The following is a 20,945-nucleotide window of genomic DNA, read 5'->3' as shown; positions in this document are numbered from 1 at the left end:
CATTTCCAGAGAAAGGCTCTTTGCATTTTGTAAAAACTGATTTTCTCCAGCTTCACATTTGAGCGGATCTGTAGAGCTCCCTTGGCTGTCATGCTGAGGGCAGGATGTCCCTGTCGCTTTATTATGCAATGAAATTTGAATTAAGATTATCAAGAGCCCCCCAAAGGCTAATAAACACTTAATGAAAAATGGCACAAGAAAAAAAAAAAGTCGCTTCCAAAGGGACCCTCCACTTGCTTCTCCTCCACTGACCACTACCCACTGTGAAGCTTTCCCTTCTTCCCTGGCAAGTACAACAGGACTTTATGACCTTACCCTGCACATCCAAACTGTCATAAATTCGTTATTGTTTACCTCTAATATACACTTGTTTGTATTACTCAAGGCCACAGAGACTTTCTCCTATGCTTTATTCTAAATGTTCTGTAGCTTCATGTTTTGCATTTTGATTTATGATTGATCCAGAGTTAATTTTGTACAAAGTATGAGGGTTAGGTCAAGGTCCTTTTTTCTTTTTTTTTTTTAACTATGGCTATTCAATTGTTCCAACACCATTTGTTGAAAAATAAATAAAATATTTTATCTGTGGATGTTTAAAAACAAAGATCCTTTATCATGCAGATGGGGGTTCTCTGGCATAAGATGAAATATCTATTGAGAGCATCATATGTGAATTTTTAAAGTGCTGTATTTACAACAACTGAAAAGTGAAGATGATGGGCCTGAAAATGGGGGTCCCGAACCCCCAGGCCGCAGACCAGTACTGGTCCGTGGCCTGTTAGGAACCGGACTGCACAGCAGGAGGTGAGCGGCGGGTGAGCGAGAGAGCGAAGCTTCTTCTGCCGCTCCTCATCGCTCCCCATCGCTCCCCACCGCTCCCCATCGCTCCCCACCGCTCCCCATCGCTCGCATTGCCGCCTGAACCAACACCTCCCCCCACCCCTCCCCACTGCCACCATCCATGGAAAAATTGTCTTCCACGAAACCGGTCCCTGGTGCCAAAAAGGTTGGGGACCGCTGCTCTAAAACTCTGCACATCAAAAGTGCTGTGCATGTCAGCTGCACTAGCATTACCTGGGAGCTTGGTGGAAATGCAGACTCTCGGACCCCACCTCTACATTTTATCAGCATCCCCACATGCTCTTCAACTGTTCTGGGATGTTAAAATTATTCAACAAGCAGCTCTCATAATGATAAACACAGTATGTTGGAGATCAATGTAAAACGCTTGAATAAAATTATTATTAAAAATGTGCCAGTGAGATAAGAAATCCATAGTTATTTTACATAACGCTTATAAATATACAAGTAACTTAATCAATAAATTAATGCTATGAGTACTTGTCTATTTGGGAATCTATTTGGACATATATGATATGTTTTACATAATTGAAGGAAAAAAATGAGAGAAATAGAAACTTTAATGAAAGAATAAGAAGGAGCGAGAAAAGAACAGGACAATTTGAAAAAGAACCACTTGGAAACCAAAACGAAGAATGCAATTATTCAAGTGAGAAGTTAAGTGCGCAGGTTAAATAACAGGTAAGAAAATTACTGGAATGGAAAGTGGAAGGAAGTATATAGAGCGAAGCAGAAGCAGCAAAGAGAAAATGGCTATGGATTTGTCACAAATAAAATCTTGAGTCTTCTCAGTTTAAAAGACACACACTGAGGGCTTCCCTGGTGGCGCAGTGGTTGAGAGTCCGCCTGCCGATGCAGGGGACGCGGGTTCGTGCCCCAGTCCGGGAGGATCCCACATGCCGCGGAGCGACTGGGCCCGTGAGCCATGGCTGCTGGGCCTGCGCGTCCGGACCCTGTGCTCCGCGACGGGAGAGGCCACAGCAGTGGGAGGCCCGCGTACCGCAAAAAAAAAAAAAAAAAAAAAAGACACACACTGAGTCCCAAAAAATGATACATCAGAACAAACCCATCCTAGAAACAACGCAGTGAAACTGAAGAACACCAAGGATAGAGGAAATTTTAAAGCAACCAGAGATAAAAGACAGACTGTCAACAGACTTCTCATCAGCAAAGTCCCGATGACCACAAAATAATATCTACAGGTAGCTACCAACCTATAACCTGTACAAGACAAACTACCACTCAAGATTAAGACTAAAATAAGGTCATTTTCCACATAATGACTCATGCAATTTATTACTGGCAGGCTATTCCTGAAGGGATTTTAAAGGATCTACTTCATGAAGCAGGAAAAACTGCACCAACCAAAAAGGAGTGGGATGAAAAACACATCCGGGGGGGCGGGGGGAGCATCCAAGAGTGGCTGCAGCCAGGGTCTGTTTCCCAGGGTCAGCTGCAGCCACCTCCTGCCTCTCTGCAAGACTCTTCCAAAACCAGCAGAAGAAAGGCCATGTGAGAGCACAGTGAGAAGAAGATAGCCCACAAGCTGGGAAGAGAGGTCGCACCAGAAATCAACCCTGTTGGCACCTTGATCTCAGACTTTCTGGCCTCCAGGACTATTTTCTATTTCTTCTTGAAGCTCTTCAGGGGTACACAGTATGACAAAATGCATGAGACAAGAATATTTATAGCAAGTTGCTACCCAGGCAGAGCCTTTGAATCCCAGAGGAGCTGCAGCTTCACCCTCAAGACACAGATCTGCAGCCTCCTGGGCACCATCAGACACCTCCACTGAAGACCCAGAACGGAGACCATTGGACCATATGTCCTGTACATTCTCTAACAACTACTTAGACCTAAGGTCTTTGTTTCAGCACCTTCCTTTGAGAGCTAAGACTAGTTTATGTAATATGGATGATGAAAGAACTTAGATTTTGAGATCTGATGGATCTTGTATTTTTTCCTAATTATGCTTTCTAGTTAAGCTATCTATGCTTCAATTTCCTGTCTGTAAAAAGGGGGTGGCAGGGCTTCCCTGGTGGCACAGTGGTTAAGAATCCGCCTGCCAGTGCAGGGGACACGGGTTCAATCCCTGGTCCGGGAAGATCCCACATGCCGCGGAGCAGCTAAGCCTGTGCGCCATAACTACTGAGCCTGTGCTCTAGAGCCCGTGAGCCACAACTACTGAAGCCCGCACGCCTAGAGCCTGTGCTCCGCAACAAGAGAAGCCACTGCAATAAGCCCGAAGCCCGTGCACCACAGCGAAGAGTAGCCCCTGATGGCCACAACTAGAGAAAGCTGGCACACAGCATCAAAGACCCAATGCAGGCAAAAATAAACAAACAAATTAATTAATTTTTTTTAAAAGGGGGGGTGGCAATACTGTTCATCTTTCACAAGTTTCAAAAGGATTAGGTAAAATAATGCATTATGATATCCAATAAAAATAAATGTTCAATGAATAATAAATAAATGAATAAATAAATAGCATAATATTTTGGGGTCTATAAATCAAGATGACACCAGAACACAAAACTAAAATAATGTGGAAGATGGGGGGCAGTGATGGGAATTAAAGCATTCTAAGAGTCAGGTATTACTGAAGAGGAAGACAGAATTATTATTCTATAAAGATACTTATCTTTTAGCCTATGTGTTAAGGATGCATGTTAAAAACGTGAGCATTAAAAAGTGCAAGGATGAGCATTAAAAATGTAGAAATAGGGCTTCCCTGGTGGTGCAGTGGTTGAGAGTCCTCCTGCCGATGCAGGGGACACGGGTTTGTGCCCCAGTCCGGGAAGATGCCACATGCCGCGGAGCGGCTGGGCCCGTGAGCCATGGCCACTGAGCCTGTGCGTCCAGAGCCTGTGCTCTGCAACGGGAGAGGCCACAACAGTGGGAGGCCTGCGTACCGCAAAAAAAAAAAAAAAAAAGTAGAAATAGATGTTTAACTTCCTAAAAGAGATTTAAAAACAACTTGATCAATATTACAGAAGCCAGCAAGGCAAAACCAAAAGCAAGTAAAAAAAAGTTAAAAAGAAACAACAGCATAAAACAGAGAAATAAGTACACACATACCTATATACTAGTAACTATAATAATTATAAATGCACTAAACACCTATTTATTTACTTATTTATTTATTTTTCTTATTAGTCATCCATTTTGCACTAAACACCTATTTAAACGCAAAAATATGAATGGAGAAAAAGTAATCCAGTTCTTTGATGTTATTAAGAGAGACATACAAAAAATTATGACACTGAATGTGTGAAATTTAACGTGTTCAAAAAATAAAACTCAGGACTTCATGCATTGGATTAGGTATTTTTGATCAAAATATTAAAACCAGTCTCACACACACACACACACACACACACACACACACAATCACTGGATAAAATGATAAAAAACAAAAAAAAATCATCTGAATAGACCTATAAATAATTGAGCCATAATTTAATATTTTTCCACAGAGAAAATACCAGGCCAAATGCTTTTACAAGTTAGCTCTAGCCAACGTTCAGGAAGTGAATAATTCTAATCTAACTGGTGTTCAGTAGAGAAAAGGATGGACCGCTCCCAGCTGTCTCGATAAGGAGAGCCTGCCAGTACAACTTGTAGACCAGAGTGTGAAAGGTGCCCCTGGAACTTAACAATTTAGAAGTTCTGAGTACTACAAAGGCAAATTACGAGTCTTCTCACTGATGAACTCACATATCAAATCCTAAACACAAATTTACAAAACTAAATCCCACAGTGTGTAAAAAAGGCCCTCTCCTTTGGGAAATGACGGGTCAAGCAGACCTAAAAAGAAAATTAAAAAATAAAGTGGTGATTATCAAAACAGCAAAAGGCACATAAAGAACTACACCCCAAACAACTAGAGATGGCACACTGTGTTCAAGCACATGTAAAGCATTTTTTCAAAACTGACTATAGACTAGGCCATACACAAAGCCTCGACAAAAATCAAGAATCGCTATCATGGGTACTATTCCAGTCTCCATATTTCTGTGGGAGGGGAGAGTGGTTTCTACCTGCCTCCCCTTACTCAATTTTTCCTCAGTGGCGGAAGGCCTCTTCTGATGACAGAACTAAAAGATGGAATTCTCTCTGGAGCTGCCCGTCCCCTTATGCAAGCATTAGCTTCCGAGGAAGCTTTTTCTGAGACAAGCTCTGCCCCAGAAGGTGGAAGTCTGTAGCCTGGGATTGAGTTCAGTTTGGGGTATGTGTGTAGGATGAGTGGATTCAAGGTCCTTCCTGACTGTGGCTTCAGGTCAAGCTAACTTTCCTAATCAGTAAAACTCATGATAAAGCTGATATTTTGATCTCTTTCTGTCTGACTACGTTGTCTGTTCCTTGACTAGAACCAAACTAGGAGGGGAATAATGGGCTGTTATTCTTTTTAAATATTTTATTGAAGTATAGCTGATTTACAGTGTTGTAAGGAATGTTATTTATTAATCTTTGTGGTAGACAGAATAATGACCCTCCCAAAGATGCCCACATCCTAATCCCTGGAAACTATGAATGTGTTTGTTACCTAATATGGCAAAAGGGACTTTACAGATGTGATTAAGAATCATGAGATGGAGATATTATCCTGGAGTTTTAATCACATGAGCTCTTAAATCATAAAAGGGAGGCAGAAGAATGGGTCAGAGAGACGTGACATGAGGACTTGCCCTGACCTTGCTGGCTTTGAAGATGGAGGAAGGGGCCATGAGGCAAGGAAGGTAACTGCATTATAGCTGCAACAGGGCAGGTGGTAACAGACTAGTTGTGCTCAGAAAAATCCCTAAGGACACCCAAAACTAAAAAACTAAAAAACATACATACACTTTTTTTTTTTGACACATACACTTTTTAAAGCAACTGAACTGAAGGAAATTTTCAGAGCTCAGTAGCTCAGGAGAAAGAGAGCATGTGAGCTGGTGTTTGCCCTGCAGGCCAATTCCCTGGTGGCTTAACACCTCAGCTTGAATGGGCCACTTGAGGACAGGAGACAAAGCTTAGGGCCTGAGCAAAGGGAGAGGTCAGATGGAAGACCTCTGCATAAAGCCAGGATGCAAAAGGGCAGTATCCTCAGTCTACCAACTAGAAAAAAATCACCCCACGGAAGGAAACTTGGCCTTGATTCTGGAATAAGAATACACATAAACAATTTGATGTTTTCAAACATTAAAAAGGGGTAAGGGGGGCTTCCCTGGTGGCACAGTAGTTGAGAGTCCGCCTGCCGATGCAGGGGACGCGGGTTCGAGCCCAGGTCCGGGAAGATCCCACATGCCGCAGAGGGGCTAGGCCCGTGAGCCATGGCCGCTGAGCCTGCGCGTCCGGAGCCTGTGTTCCGCAACGGGAGAGGCCACAACAGTGGGAGGCCCGTGTACCGCAAAAAAAAAAAAAAAAAGGGGGTAAGGGAAATGTAGAAAGAGCGGGACAAATAGAAATCAAAAAATAAAATAGTTGATAAACAAATGGGACCTAATCAAACTTATAAGCTTTTCACACAGCAAAGGAAACCATAAACAAAACGAAAAGACAACCTATGGAATGGGAGAAAATATTTGCAAATGATGCTACCGACCATGGATTAATTTCTAAAATATACAAACAGCTCACACAACTCAATAACAAAAAAACAAACAACCCAATTAAAAAAAGGCAAAAGACCTAGACATTTCTCCAAGGAAGACAGATGGCAAACAGGCACATGAAAAGATGCTCAATAACACCACTAATTATTAGAGAAATGCAAATCAAAATTACATGAGGTATCATCTCACCACAGTCAGAATGGCCATCATCAAAAAGCCTACAAATAATAAATGCTGGAGAGGGTATGGAGAAAAGAGAACCCTCCTACACTGTTGGTGGGAATGTGAATTGGTGCAGCCACTATGGAGAGCAGTATGGAGGTTCCTTAAGAAACTAAAAATAGAGTTACTGTATGGTCGAGCAATCCCACAACTGGGCATATATCTGGAAAAGATGAAAACTGTAACTCAAAAAGATACAGGCACCCCAATGTTCACAGCAGCACTATTTACAATAACCAAGACATGGAAGCAACCTAAGTATCCATCAATAGATGAATGGATAAAGAAGATATGATATATATACACATACACACACAATGGAATATTACTCAGCCATTAAAAAGAATGAAGTAATGCCATTTGCAGCAACATGGATGGACCTGGAGATTATCATACTAAGTGAAGCAAGTCGGAAAGAGAAAGACAAATACCATATGATATCACTTATATGTGGAATCTAAAATAATGATACAAATAAACTTATTTACAAAACAGAAACAGACTCACAGACATCGAAAACAAATTTATGGTTACCAAAGGGGAAAGCTGTGGGGAGGGACAAATTAGGAGTTTGGGTTAACAGATACACACCACTATATATAAATATAAAATAGATAAACAGCAAGGACCTAGTGTATAGCACAGGGAACTATACTCAATATTATAATAACCTATAATGGAAAAGAATATATATATATATCTGAATCACTTTGCTGTACACCAGAAACAACACAACATTGTAAATCAACTATACTTCAATTTTTTTTTTTTACTTCAATTTTTAAAAATAAATAAATAAAAAATTTTAAAACACCTTCAAAATAGAAGGCAAAATGTCCACAAGTATAGGGGATCAAATACAGCATCTAGCAGAGTGATTTTAATAAGTATTTCTCAGAAACTGGTAAGATCAAGCAGACCAAAAAAAAAAAAAAAAAAAAAACCAGTATTGGTAGAGAAGATTCAAATAAGTTGGATGTAATGGACAATTATAGAACATGGCACGTAATAACTGGAAAACGCACACACCTTGCAAGCACACATAGAACATTAATGAAAACTGGCAATGTTCTTGTCAAGGCTACAAAGCAAGTATCAATAAATTCCAGAGAGTAAGTATCAGAAAACACTTTAACCACAACAGAATTAAGTTAGCAATCAATTTTAAATACATATTGTTATATATTATTGGTTGATTTGTTAAGTTGAACAGATACATTCAAGTAAGTAGAGCAGAAAATGATAAACAATAAAGAACAGATATTCAAAGAAGTTAAATATGTATATACATTAAGCATAGATACATAATGCCTATTTATCTACACATACTGTGATGGTTAATTGTATGTGTCAACTTGGCTAGGCCGTGGTACTCAGATATTAGGTCAACATTATTGTACATGTTTCTGTGAAGGTATTTTTTTGATGAGATTAACATTTAAATCAGTAGAGTTTGACCAAAGCAGACTGCCCTCCATAGTGTGGGTGGGCCTCACCCAATCAGTGGAAGATCTTAATAGAAAAAGACTGACCTCTCTAGAACAGTGGTCCCCAACCTTTGTGGCACCAGGGGTCGGTTTTGTGGAAGGCAATTTTTCTACAGACCAGCGGTGGCAGGAGTGGGGGCGGGTGTTCAGGTGGTAACGCGAGCCATGGGGAGCAGCAGATGAAGCTTTGCTCGTTCGCTGCTTACCTCCTGCTTTGCGGCCTGGTTCCTAACAGGGGTTTCCGGGGGTTGGGGATCCCTGCTCTAGAAGAAGTGGGGATCTTCCAACAGATGGCTTTCGGATTTGAACTGCAACACTGGCTCTTTGCTGGCACTCCAGGCTGCTGGCTTATCCTGTAGATTTTCGTACTTGCCAGCTTCCACATTCATGTGAGCCAATTCCTTAAAATAAATCTCTCTCTCTCTTTCTCTCTCTCTCTCTCTCTCTCTCTGTCTCTTGCTCTGTCTATGTGTCTCTCTCTACGCACACACACACACACACACACACACACACACACACCCTATTGGTTCTATTTCTCTGAAGAACCTGGGCTGATACATATACACATTTAACTATTTACAGAATAAATAATATACACACCTACTATGGTAGCTGATCAGCAAAAACAAGTCAATTCTTTGAAAAAAGTAGTAAAAAAAAAAGTCTCTGGCAAGATTGATCAAAAAATAAAGAGAAGGCACAAATAAGCAATACTAGGATTAAAAAACAGATATAACAGGCAGCAGGTCTTAAAAAGATAAAATACAATAAGCAACCATATGCTAACAAAATGGAAAACATTGGTAAAGTACACAAATGTCTAGAAAAATAAAATGCGCCAAAACTCAATAGAGAAAAAATTAAAACCTGACTGTCCCTAACCATTACAAAAAGACAGTCTTCCAATGAGAAAATCCAAGGTCCAGATGGTTTTACAGGTCAGATCCTATAATTACAACTATAACCAAGGATTTAAGGAACAAATGATAATTCCAACTTTACTCACACTCTTTCAGAGATTAGAAAATGAGGCTACAGAGCCATAAAGGAGAGACAGATGGGCTCTGCCAAGCAAGGGAAGAAAACAGAATGTTGGCTGTTGAATAGGACTCGCAGCCCCAACTGTGGGCCATTTCGACCTCTTCACACAAAGGGCAGTCTTTGACATCTCAGCCCGCTAGGCACCTCTAAAATTCCACCCTGACTCTCCTCAGGTCAATTTCATAGCCGAGGACTCTCAACCTGAGTCCTGACTGGGAAACAGGTGGCTGTGTTACCAAGGACCACTCTGTGCTGATCGGCCTCGGAGAGGGTACCACAAGACCAACTAAATGTTCAGAGCCTGGACTCAGTCATCAGCCTTTAACACCACAGCTGAAATCATTCATGGGCCAAAGTGAACAATCACAGTCTTGATCAGAACTTTCTCTGCCCTCACACAGTCTTTAAAAAAAAAAAAAAAAAGCAGACACTAATCAGAATTGGCAGAAAGGCCAGGGCAGAGCAACCTCTTTGTTTAACTGTTATAAAACACATTCCTCCTAACTATTCCTCATCAATACGTATAGCTCATAGATAACCGCAGGAGTAACCTCCTGCCCCAGCGAAGAGGAGTCAGTGGTCCCCTGGGTCCTGACCAGGGGTTCTCCGGTCCTATTACAGACGCAGCCGCTGACCCCATTAGCCCACAGATGAAGCCCTATGCAAAATTAGCTTATGCGGCAGTTGCTCTGGGCTATCCAGAGGGGTGTAATTAAGCAGTATAGTGTCCAGTTTCGATCATCAACAGTGTAATTCAATTATGGTGTTATTTGTAGGCTGAATCACAGGGACTAATCAGGAGGAAGACCAGATCAAAGGTTAACATCATACTGGAACTTACAACAATGGTCTTTTGTATTAGAAACAAATCATTTTGACAAGAGTCCTGGGTTTTTTAACAGTCACCTCTTCTCAACTTTCTGCTATAAAATTCTTGGGTTCTAATTAAGTACAGTCACACCTGGGATACACTTATTCAGGTTTCAAGAATCCATCTTAGCAAGGAGTTTCACTTCACATTTCTGCTTCATTTCCTACTTCTGCTTAGAAGGCATTTCCTCCTCTCATACCTCCAGAGCAGATGAATGCCTTGAGAAGATGAGGGTCACCATGTTTGGCCCTGCAGGGGTGTACTTGGCACTTGTGTATCAGGATGTCCTCCAAGTGTTCCCGGCCTGGTTGCTTCTACCAGCGATAATCTCTTGCACTATTTACACTGTTTACATTCATTGGAGGACGGGGGCACCTTCTTTGCATTAAAGGCTTAATTACATCAACAGCGGTATCACATGCCCTAAGGAAAGAGTTTTGGAAAGTGAAGAGTAGCCTATCATACTATAGAGTAATTAATAAAGGGAAAGTCCTTGTTATATAGTGTTATGATTATTAATAATCATTATTCAAGGAATTGTGTCTATTTTAGTAGGAATCCCTCTTGTTTCTGCATAAGTGCTTGCTATTTCGGGCATGCAGGAAGCCCATAAAAATTTCTTCCACTGAAATAAGTGTAATTGTGTTTTCAGAAAGTGAGAGAATACAGTCCTCGCGCACTTGCTTGAGTACTTTAACAGATGCAAAAGCAACTGAGTGTTGAAAGTGTTGGTGGTGCTACTTGACATCCTTCCACTTCAAATGAACGAGAGAATAGAAATTTAAAAAGGACGATTTTAATGTTAACACAAAAACGTCACTTCTGCAGGATCTGTGTATCATGATTTGCTGCCACAATCTTCAAACTTTCTTTCAGCTGCTCCACCCTTAAGCAAAGGAGCCCTCACTTGGCAGTCGAATGTGTAAGAGAAGAGAGCAAAGCCACTGTGGCCAAGAGAAGGGGAGGGGGCGGGGGTGGGTGTGGGGATGGGCAAGAAAAGGACTGGACCCTCCACCCAGTTAACTCTCTTCTCCTGTAGATGGCCCCACAGAACCCCAGGGCTTGGCTAAACTTCGCCATAAAACCAACCCGGGAGTGAATGGAGCCCAGAAGAGGCTCAGATGGCCCTGGACTCAAATTTTAGTTCTGTCATTTACCAGCACTATAGCTTGGGCAGTACTAATATCAACAAAACCAAGAGTAACCTAGACCAGCTGAGCACTTGCTAAGTGCCAGGCACCGTGCTGAGTGCCTTCTTTGCCTTAATTTAATCCTCCCAATAATAGGAGATGGGTGCTGTTATTGCCACGGTTTTATATATGAGGAAACTGAGGCTCAGAGAGGGATTAAGCGATTCGCGCAAAGATTCCACAGCTAGTAGTGAGTGGCTGAGCTGGGATTCAAATCCCCACAGCCCCTCTAACTCTGCAGTCTACATTAATTAATTACAAAAATCCCTAAGCTCTGTGGCCCAATTTGGCCCAGCCAACTTGAAAATGAGGATGGTTTTAATAATCTTGAGGAAAAGTATCCCACACAAAAGCATTCAGTAATTATCATTCTTTTTATTGCAAATGGCACAGAACATATGCCCTCCAGACACTCGCTAATAACCTCAGTGTTGCATTCTCTGTCAAATAGCTCCCCTCAAACGTCTGTGTGAGCCAATTACTGCGTAAGAGATGGCTCACGGGAGGTGCCAACCACAGACTCTTCGAGAAAATTAGTGATTATTCCAAAAGAATCAGCCAAACAAAGGTACAAGTAGAGAAAATAATCAGCGAAGTTCAGCATGCAGCCAGGTAAGACATAGGCACGGAAACCAGTAACTGCCTCCTAACCAATGAACAGGGGAGCTGATCCACAAAAGTAAATAAAATACACGTGACAAATATCTCTTAAACCCCTGTTCTGCGTTGCACTGAAGATGCAGCAACAAAGCCCCTGTCATCATAGAGCTTACATTCTGATGCATGAGGCACATGATAAAAAAAGAGACGGATATGAACGTAATGGGTCAGATGGTGATACGTGCTATAAAGAAATAAAAAAAGGATAAAAGGACGGGGCTGATGTGGGGATGCTATATTAGAGAGTGTCAGGGAAGGCCTCGGACACGGTGATATTTCAGTACAGATCTGACCTGAGTGTACTTGGAGGAGAACATTCCAGCAGAGGGGACAGCAAGCACAAAGGCCCTGAGACAGCCAGTGCTAAAGTGAGACGAGCCAGATGGAAAGTGTAGGGGGTGCAGCCACAAAGGCGGCCAAAGGCCAAATCGTATAGAGTGTTGACTTCAGATTTTTTTTTTCCAGATGTTGGGGATAGGAGTTTATTAATTAATTAATTTATTTTTGCTGTGTTGGGTCTTCGTTTCTGTACAAGGGCTTTCTCTAGTTGCGGCGAGCGGGGGCCACTCTTCATTGCGGTGCGCGGGCCTCTCACTATCGTGGCCTCTCTTGTTGCGGAGCACAGGCTCAGTAGTTGTGGCTCACAGGCCTAGCTGCTCCGTGGCATGTGGGATCCTCCCAGACCAGGGCTTGAACCCTTGTCCCCTGCATTAGCAGGCAGATTCTCAACCACTGCGCCACCAGGGAAGCCCGGGACTTCAGATTTTTATCCTGAGATGGGAAGCCATTGAAGAGCTGTGGGGAGAGTGATGTGATTTGAATATTCTGCTGCTCTGTGGAAGACAGGCTACAAGGGGGCAAGAGCAGAGCAGAGACTGCTCAGAGACCATGCATTAATCTTGAAGACCCCAGGCAAGTCTAGAAGGCATGCACAAGCCTTAGCTAGACAATGAAAACTACAAAACACAGACGGGTGAAATAAGGACCTGAATAAATGAGAACTCCACTGTGTCCCTAGAAAAGACTTAGCGTGGTAAAGACTTTTTGTCCCTCATTAATTTATCAAGAGCTAATATTTTACAGTCTTACTATATGCCAAGCTTTGTTTTAAGCACCTTACACGTATAAGCACAGCAACCTTCTTAGGTGGGTTCCATTATTATTCCCATTTTAATATGAGGAAACGGAGGCATGGTTCATGCAGGTAACTTGATGCAGAGCTAGGATCTGAACCAAGCAGTCTGGCTACAGATGCTCCCCCAACTAACCCACAAAGAATGCCTTGGAACATCTTAGACCACCTCTCTGCAAAACTCTCATGTCTGTTCCAGAGAAGTCTGGGGAACCCTTCCAGAAGAAGCCTGCCAGGGTGGAGGCCTAAGGAAATGGGAGAAGGAGGGAGCATGTAGTACTGGAAGCGAAGAAGGATGGGTGCTCCGGGTTCCACACGACCCACACCAGGGCCCGCCCTCCACACCCACTGCAGAGCCCCAACCGAGGCAAGGCCCCGAGGGTCCAGACGTGTAGTCCTCTCCCACAGACAGAGGGGATTTTGCCAGAGACTTTGTTATTTCAGGAATGCCTGTGTGGGGAAATTAGGAGGCAGGAGGAGGAACTGACCTCACACAAGGCTACCTTCTTTAGGCGGTGTCCCATTTATCCGTCCTAGCCATCCAAGAGCTCTGCTCATTCCAGGGGCTCGCAGAGTCTCTTCCTTGCCCCTTGGCTGGGGGCTCAGCAGTGCTGACAGCCTGAGATGGTCTGAGAGTCTGACCCTGTGGCTCTGATCTCAATGCACAGGGGGCCCCAGAAGCTTCCAGATGCGACTCTCTGAAAGGACTGCTAGGAAACCCATGCTCTTGGCCATTTCCTCTCAGTAGGGCTTCAGGGACCCTGATCTAGAGCAGGACATCCCAACCTCTGGAGCCTCTGAAAAGTGGGATGTTAGTTACGGCCTCCCAAGGACCCTTCTGTCCACTGAGAAATTAAGAGCCTGACAGATGACAGCTAGAACACGTCCTCTATCCCAGGTGCAAACACCCAGAGCCCTCAGTGTGTCAGGTGTATCTGCAGACGGAAGGAAAGGCAAGGGGGCAATGCCCGGTGCTCTGTGCATGCCCTGGGCTCTAGCCACACTCAGCCCAAACCTTCTTCCCGCAGCCCTAGCTCCATACAATGAGGAGCAAAGTCCCAAAGAAACACACCCAGTCAACAAATAAGGCCACCGACCTGTATCAGGTAAGGACAGAAGGAAGGACTGGGGCCTGCAGGGAAAGATTTCCAACAAATGACAGGCTTATTCTAACCAGTATGGGCTTCCGTTGCCCCCATCGAGGAGTTAATCAGCCCAAACAGCCCACTGGCAGTCCTTTCCAATTAACCAGTTTTGTTGGATCTCTTCTAGACAATAATCCTAACTGGCTAAGGCAAACATGAAGCCAAACAGTTACGATGGATAAAAAACATATAGAACATTCTTCAGGTGATTAGGTGAATCGATACGAAACTGCTTCCTGACTCTCAAACAAACTGGAGACCAGCCGGGAAAGGGAGCTGACACCAGTGCTCGGGGCAAAGTCTGCGAGATTGCACTGCGAGCCGTGATGTGCTCTGAAAACTTGACGATAAAATCAATCTCACGGCACCTGTTGCAGCCAGGATCCAAACTGCGATACAGTTATACAGATGCTAAAAGATGGCGCATGTGTGCTCTCCACAGGGCCCTAGACTCACACCAGATATCAAAGAGTCCAAGTCTGCGCTGCTGAAAAAGAGATGGCACACACAGTAGAAGAAAAGAAGTCCAACAGGGGCCTTCTCTCTGCACCCAAAAGAGAAGTCCAATGAGAGGAAACGGTTTCTCAGCGCGGAGGATGAGCTGTGGGTTGCCAGGACCCCTGACCATACCTGCAATGATCCCGTCCATCTGCTCCAGGGCAGCTTCCAGCACGTGACTTGCATCAGAAGCCATGAGTCCTTTTCCCTGCTTAGTCTCCTCCTTCTCACTGAAAATTCAAATACAGAACAAAGGAAAAATTACAGGGTTCCACATTACGTACCCAAGACCGCCAAGCCCTCTCAGTTCCACCATCACAACCGCTCTCTCATAGGAATCTCGGTAGCCCACGTGTGGTTTCTGCCATCTCCATGGCTTCGCCCTCCAGGCACAAGTGTTCTTAATCCATGAATCTTCAGCATGTGCTTGTGTCATGAAAAGCCACTAGGGCTCTCCGGAGTGACCTGCAGCAGCGAGACAGCGATTGCCACTCCTACCATCATTACAGTCACGGCTCCAGAAGCTCCAGCCACCCCTGGGGGAGGCTCAAGGCTCCCCTAAGGCTGGGGAAAAGAAAGCCGGGATGTGCCCCGCAGCCGTGGGTCGCAGCAGGCGTTGGCGGTCTTCTATCTGCATTTGTCTCACACCTGCAATGCTCTCCTTGGGCAGGTGTGACCCAGGCTGAGAGGCCTCAACTGCAGCTTTCACTTCTCAAGTGGGCTAATGGGCCCCATCTAGGAAGGCTGCAGGCGCGCTGCTGTGGGGAGAGTACCGTCCCTGGACCCAGGAGCACTGTCTCTTACCATTCTAGTTCTGCTCCACCCAGCACCATTCAAGGTACATAATCCCATCTTCCCAGGGCTGGAGAATTTCTCCAAAAATACACTGTAGCCGCTCCCCTAACGCTGAGTCTCCCTTCTAATGGCAGAGGTGGTAATTGGCTCCATCTCCAGACAGCTCTGCCTCTTAGAAAGGTCTTTCAGCTCAACTGTCTTCTTACAGCCTCTTCTCACTTTTCTTGCTTCCCGCCCCCTTCCTGGGTGGCAGGGAGAGACTGACACGACAGCACTTGTAATCCTAAGAAGAGGCTTAGCTCACGTCTGTGAACTGGAGGCCTAAGTGCGACGGAGGAAAGAGGCAGAGCTCCTGGACCCAAGGGTGGCACAGGTCAGGGAACAAGGGGTTCTGCTGCTCATCTTACCCATGAAGTTAGACCTTTGGAGTGAAGAGAGGAAAGTGAGCAACTACCGGAAAGTGGCTTTGGAGATGCTGTGGATAAGAATGTCAGGACCACAAAGAACCACACTGGACGGCACCAGGTAGGAACAGTTAAATACCCTGGGTTCAAAGCCAGCTCTGCCATCTACCGTGGGATCTCCAAACCTCAGTATCCTCATCTGTAAAATAGGGATGATAACAGCACCTAACTCACAGGGTTGAGGTCATGGTTAAATGAGTAATTAATATTTCATTGAAAATGCATGTCTTGCATGTAGTAAGGGCTCAATAAACTTCAGCCTTTTTTTTTTTTTTTTTGCTTTTTAAAGTGAGGAGATAATCTCAGGATGTATTTGTGCCAGGATAGCTCACCGGATGAGGGATTTTAAACTAAAATGGGGTAGGTTCCGGGAGGGAGAACCCAAAGAAGCCCAAGAGGCTGGTCCTTTGGAGGAGATAAGCACGCAAAGAAAGATAAGCTATGCGTGTGGAAGGGGAGGGCGTGACTCACAGGTGCAAAGGCCCAGAAATGGTCAGAAATGGGCGCTGAGCCGCAGCAGTGCAAGAACCGCCACGCTATCAGCTCAGGGGAGTGAGAAAAGGAGCTTCGGGTGGGGGGGGTGGGGTGGAACCTCACTGGCACCTCAGAGCTGTGGCAGGAACCAGGCAGGGCTGCAAATAGGAGCAGCCCAGACCGCTACAGAGCAAGTGTGGGCGCAGATCTCAGGGTCCGAATAGAAGCAAGCTGGGGAGGGGAGTGTGGGTGGAGAAGAGGCAGCAGGACAAGGGGAGGTAGCAGAAGGGGGGCAACATTCAGCACATGCACATCTGCTTGGCCATATGGGGTATTAAAAGTCTGAAACATGTCCTACCCTCTGAGGACTTCCCAACCGCTCCCAGCAAAAAAAAAATCCAAAGTCCATACTGTGACCTAACGGAAGCAGCTCGGCAGGATCCGGCCAGGCCAACCCCACACGGCCCTCCCCCTCGATCCCCATGCTTCGGCAGCCTCCGTCCCTGTCTGCTCCCCCAGGACTCCAAGCCCCCTTTCCTCCTCTGCAAGTGTGTACCTGCTGTCCCTCTGTCCTGAGCTCACGTCCCCAGCTCTCTGGACGGCTCATCAGGCCTCAGCCTTCGGGCCTCAGCTCTGAAGTCTCTTCTCAGAGACGCCTTCCTTGCATGCCTGCATCTAAAGCAGCCCCTTGACAGCACAGCGGTTCCAAAGAATCTCGTCCATCTACATTTCCTTGCTAACTGGCCTTGCTCACCCCAACGTGCCCGGTGCGTAGCAGAGTGACCGGCACAAGGGAGTTTATGAGTAAATACTTGTGAATAAAAGATGGATCCATGTGGCCAACACGGCCTGAACCCTGTTGTGCTGGACACTGGAGGGAATATTGATAAATCAGGCCTAATCCCTGCTCCCATGGACCATGCAGTCTAGTGGAGACGACAGAAGTATGAACAAATAATGATGACACAGTGTGAGGTATGCTGATAGAGGCGGGTACGCAATTTCCCTGGGCCTTAAAGGATGGGTAGGAACTTTCTCAGTAGACAAGGGCGATTCCAGGCAGAGGGGGCAGTGCATGAAAGGCAGGAAAACATGTAAAGACAGGATGTAGTTGGCAAATGTCAGAACGGTTGACGAAATTATACAGGAGTATCCGGCTGCTCACCATGAGTCAAAACCCTCCACGGAATTCACTTCAGCGTGATAAGGGCGATTAACGAGAGCAGCTTGGGAATTACACCCACGGCTTCAGGGATCTGGACGCCCGTGCTTGGCAACTCGAGTGGCCTCAGATGCAAACTTGATAGAGATTTTTAAAAAGAAAGATCTCATATTTCAGCAGACTGGCTCCACTGGGGGCCTTAGTACCTGGGTGAAAGCTAAGAGGGCAGTCAGAAGGTGGTGAGCCCAGAGGGCCCAGCTAGGCCCCCTGCAACAGAAAGGCCATAAAAGATGACCCACGGGCCCTCTGCCCGAGGATGAGTTTGTACTTGGCAGATAGCAAGTCGGGTGGATCCGTAGGAGCTGGTGAGAAGTGAAACATGAGTCACAGGTGTATCATCCTTATGGCCCAGGACCTGGGCCAGTAAGACTGAGCGCTCGGGAGGCAGAACCTGCTTTGGGCGGCTGAGGAACTCAGCTCTGGGTCTGAGGTGATGGCAGGATGCAGGGAGAACGGGCTCTGCCAGCCTCTGATGCAGAGCAGCTATGAGGGGTCAGTGGTGTGGGGTACAAGGGGGACCGCTGAAAGGCCAAATATGCCATAGGAGCTAGGCCTCCAGGCCCATCTGTGAACACGGACACTCTGGAATAGGGAAGCCATGATTCCATTCACCAACCATTCCCATTCTGGCAGCTACAGCCATTTCCTTCCCTCACAAGGTTAGAGCTCCCCATCAGTAACGCACCCCGGGACAATCAATCCCTGCTTTCAAGGAACTGGGGGTCCCAGAGGCAAACGTGCGATCCGGCTGCACTCAGTGTATCTGTTCATCCCCACAGAGACACAGCACCTCCCTCGGGAGCCTAGGTTCACCGGGGATGTGAGGCTTAAGTGCACAAAGCACCAGAAGCTGCGTGCGAGGAGGCCCCCCGCAGAGGAGTAAGGTGACGAGGCTGGGGGGGGGGGAGGCACATCTGGAAGAGGCAGTAACCCAAGTGCTGGGAAAGAGAGCAGGATCCAGTGCAAACTCCAAAGGGGCGCGTGAAAGGCAGGGCAGCCTCTAAGCAGGTGGTGGGGAATGGAGGTGAAACCAAGTTCTTCACCCATGAGAGGGGAGCGGCGGCAGCCACCCAGGCTGGACAGCAGAGGAGCTGAGAGTGTGCCCTGGGGACTTGAAGGGGGGGCGCCCCACCAGCACAGGAAGGAGAGGAGCAGGTAGAGGAGGACGCGGCGCTCTTAACACGCTCAGTCCAGTGACAGTCGTCGTATTGGCCGAAAGCGGTTTTCACTCTCTGTGGACACTTGGACTATTAACACAGCCCTGCATTTGACCCTGACGAGCAGGTAGCCTTCTCAAACCAAGAAACTGGCTCACCCCGAGCCGCAAAGATTAAGGTAGGTTGTTTAAGGAAAGAAAAGGTGTGGTCCATTCTTCATGCATCCTTCCCCTCCCCCACAGGCCTCTCTAGAGGCTGTCATCTGCCCACCTGTGAAGGTACCTGATGCTGGGCCCCCCTAATACAGGGCTTGACCCTCCTCTTTGCTACCAGCCAGGGAGGAAACAACCCTGCAGCTGTGAGACTAGCCAGCGAGGAAGGAACAGCCACATTTTAGAAGGACAGTGTCTGTGAGAGGTGTCAGAGTCACATGATCTGCGTCATACAGAGGCTGGTTTGGCACTTTGAATCTGAATAGGAGGCACGGTTAGGTGAAGTTTAGAAAGTGAGCCACAATTAGTCACCCATCACCTGGTGGACTCTAAGGCAGTAACTTAGATACGGTATTAACTACCCCCATGCTCAGTAACAGAGAATCAGAAGGAGGCAGGAATGGCTGACTAAGTAAGTCTTGGGCAACTAAATCTTAACTTGTCCCACCCACGCTGAAATGCAAGCTTCCATTCCATTTTATAAACCACTTTTCTCTCACTAAAAGTGGTTAGGGATGCAAGTGTTTTGGGCAGGCTCGGACTGTCCTGGATGGAGGAAGGAATCAGGAACAGATCTAGAGTCCCTGGTACCCTCCAGGGTCTCCTGCCGGGGCTGCACCTCAACTCCTCACAGCTGCAGCCAGATGGGCGCCCGCATTCCTGCGTAGAAAGCAAGACCTGGGGAAGGAGCCCTCAGCCAAGAACCCACCACCACCAAACTCAGACTCATCTTAGACCTCTCCTGGCCCCAAATGGTCAACAGGTGGTAAAGAAGTATCACCACATCACAACAAACCGAAGACTCTTCCCCACAATTTACTGGTCACCCATAAACCACAGGGGCTCGTTCTTCAAATGGTTATTTAAAGGAATACCTGTTTTTATCCCTAAGCTGAGGAGATGGCCTCTTAAAAGGATATAGGAAAAAAAAAAAAAAAAAGGATATAGGAAACATCTCTTTGGGATAGTAGAGCAAGAAGCCATTTTCAGCATTACAAAAACAATAATAAAGATGGGGAAGACATACAAAGAAAATTGATGGCAGTGCCTACATTCTCAATCACATCCCATATCGACCAATATTGACCTTCTTTTTTTTTTTTTTTTTTTGCGGTACGCGGGCCTCTCACTGCCGTGGCCTCCCCCGCCGCAGAGCGCAGGCTCCGGACGCGCAGGCCCAGCGGCCATGGCCCACGGGCCCAGCCGCTCCGCGGCACGTGGGATCCTCCCGGAACGGGGCACGAACCCATGTCCCCCGCATCGGCAGGCGGACTCTCAACCACTGCGCCACCAGGGAAGCCCCTTGACCTTCTTTTTAAAGGACAAGTAAGAACATAGGGTTTATAGCCAGACTGTCTTGAGTTAAAACCTGGCTCTGCTGCATAATGGCTGTGGGTCTTTAAAGAGATTACTTAATCTCTCTGAGCCTCAACTGTCTCATCTGTAAAATCAGTATAAAACCAATCTCATTATGGGCAAAAGTAAACAAGAGGTAGAGCTCAGATAAATATAGGAGATTGAAGTCAAACGTCTACTTTAGCTACCCACTGAAACAAGAGGAATTTATTTTGAAAGACATAAACCCACAGGAACATGGAGAATGTGATAAGAGACATAAGGGTGATGCTGGGGCGACAGCTATGCAGCAAGCAGAAAAGGGCAGTTGGTCCATGTTGGAGGGCTTCCAAAGGCTCTGGGAGAGATTTCTTTAGTAATAGGAAATTAACAGAACACCTGATGCCTCTGAACATCTTAAGAGATCTTATACAGTTGGTGAAGAATTTGTTTAATTCCATGATAAGAAAATAGCAAACCAAGCAAATGACAAAAGAACTCCGAGGAAACCAAAAAGTAAAAATAATCTTCGTCCTTACAATAAAACATCACAAACGTGTGGATTTAACAGAAATTGCACTG

The 20,945-nt window shown here is 45.7% G+C and overlaps 1 protein-coding gene across 3 annotated transcripts in view; it reads right to left on the bottom strand.

The window, feature by feature from the left end:
• Positions 1-14,900, bottom strand: part of PPFIBP2 (PPFIA binding protein 2) — a 111,142-nt gene extending 96,242 nt beyond the window's left edge. For all 3 annotated transcript variants that reach the window (XM_065883167.1, XM_065883166.1, XM_065883168.1), the window contains exon 1: positions 14,837-14,900. In XM_065883167.1, coding sequence (XP_065739239.1) covers positions 14,837-14,900 — 64 coding nt within the window. The remainder of the gene's footprint in view (positions 1-14,836) is intronic.
• Positions 14,901-20,945: the final 6,045 nt, after the last annotated feature.

Source organism: Phocoena phocoena, chromosome 8, assembly GCF_963924675.1.
Source record: "Phocoena phocoena chromosome 8, mPhoPho1.1, whole genome shotgun sequence".
Lineage (NCBI taxonomy): Eukaryota > Metazoa > Chordata > Mammalia > Artiodactyla > Phocoenidae > Phocoena > Phocoena phocoena.
Note: the sequence above shows the minus strand (reverse complement) of the source record. Positions and strands in the feature narration are given on the sequence as shown.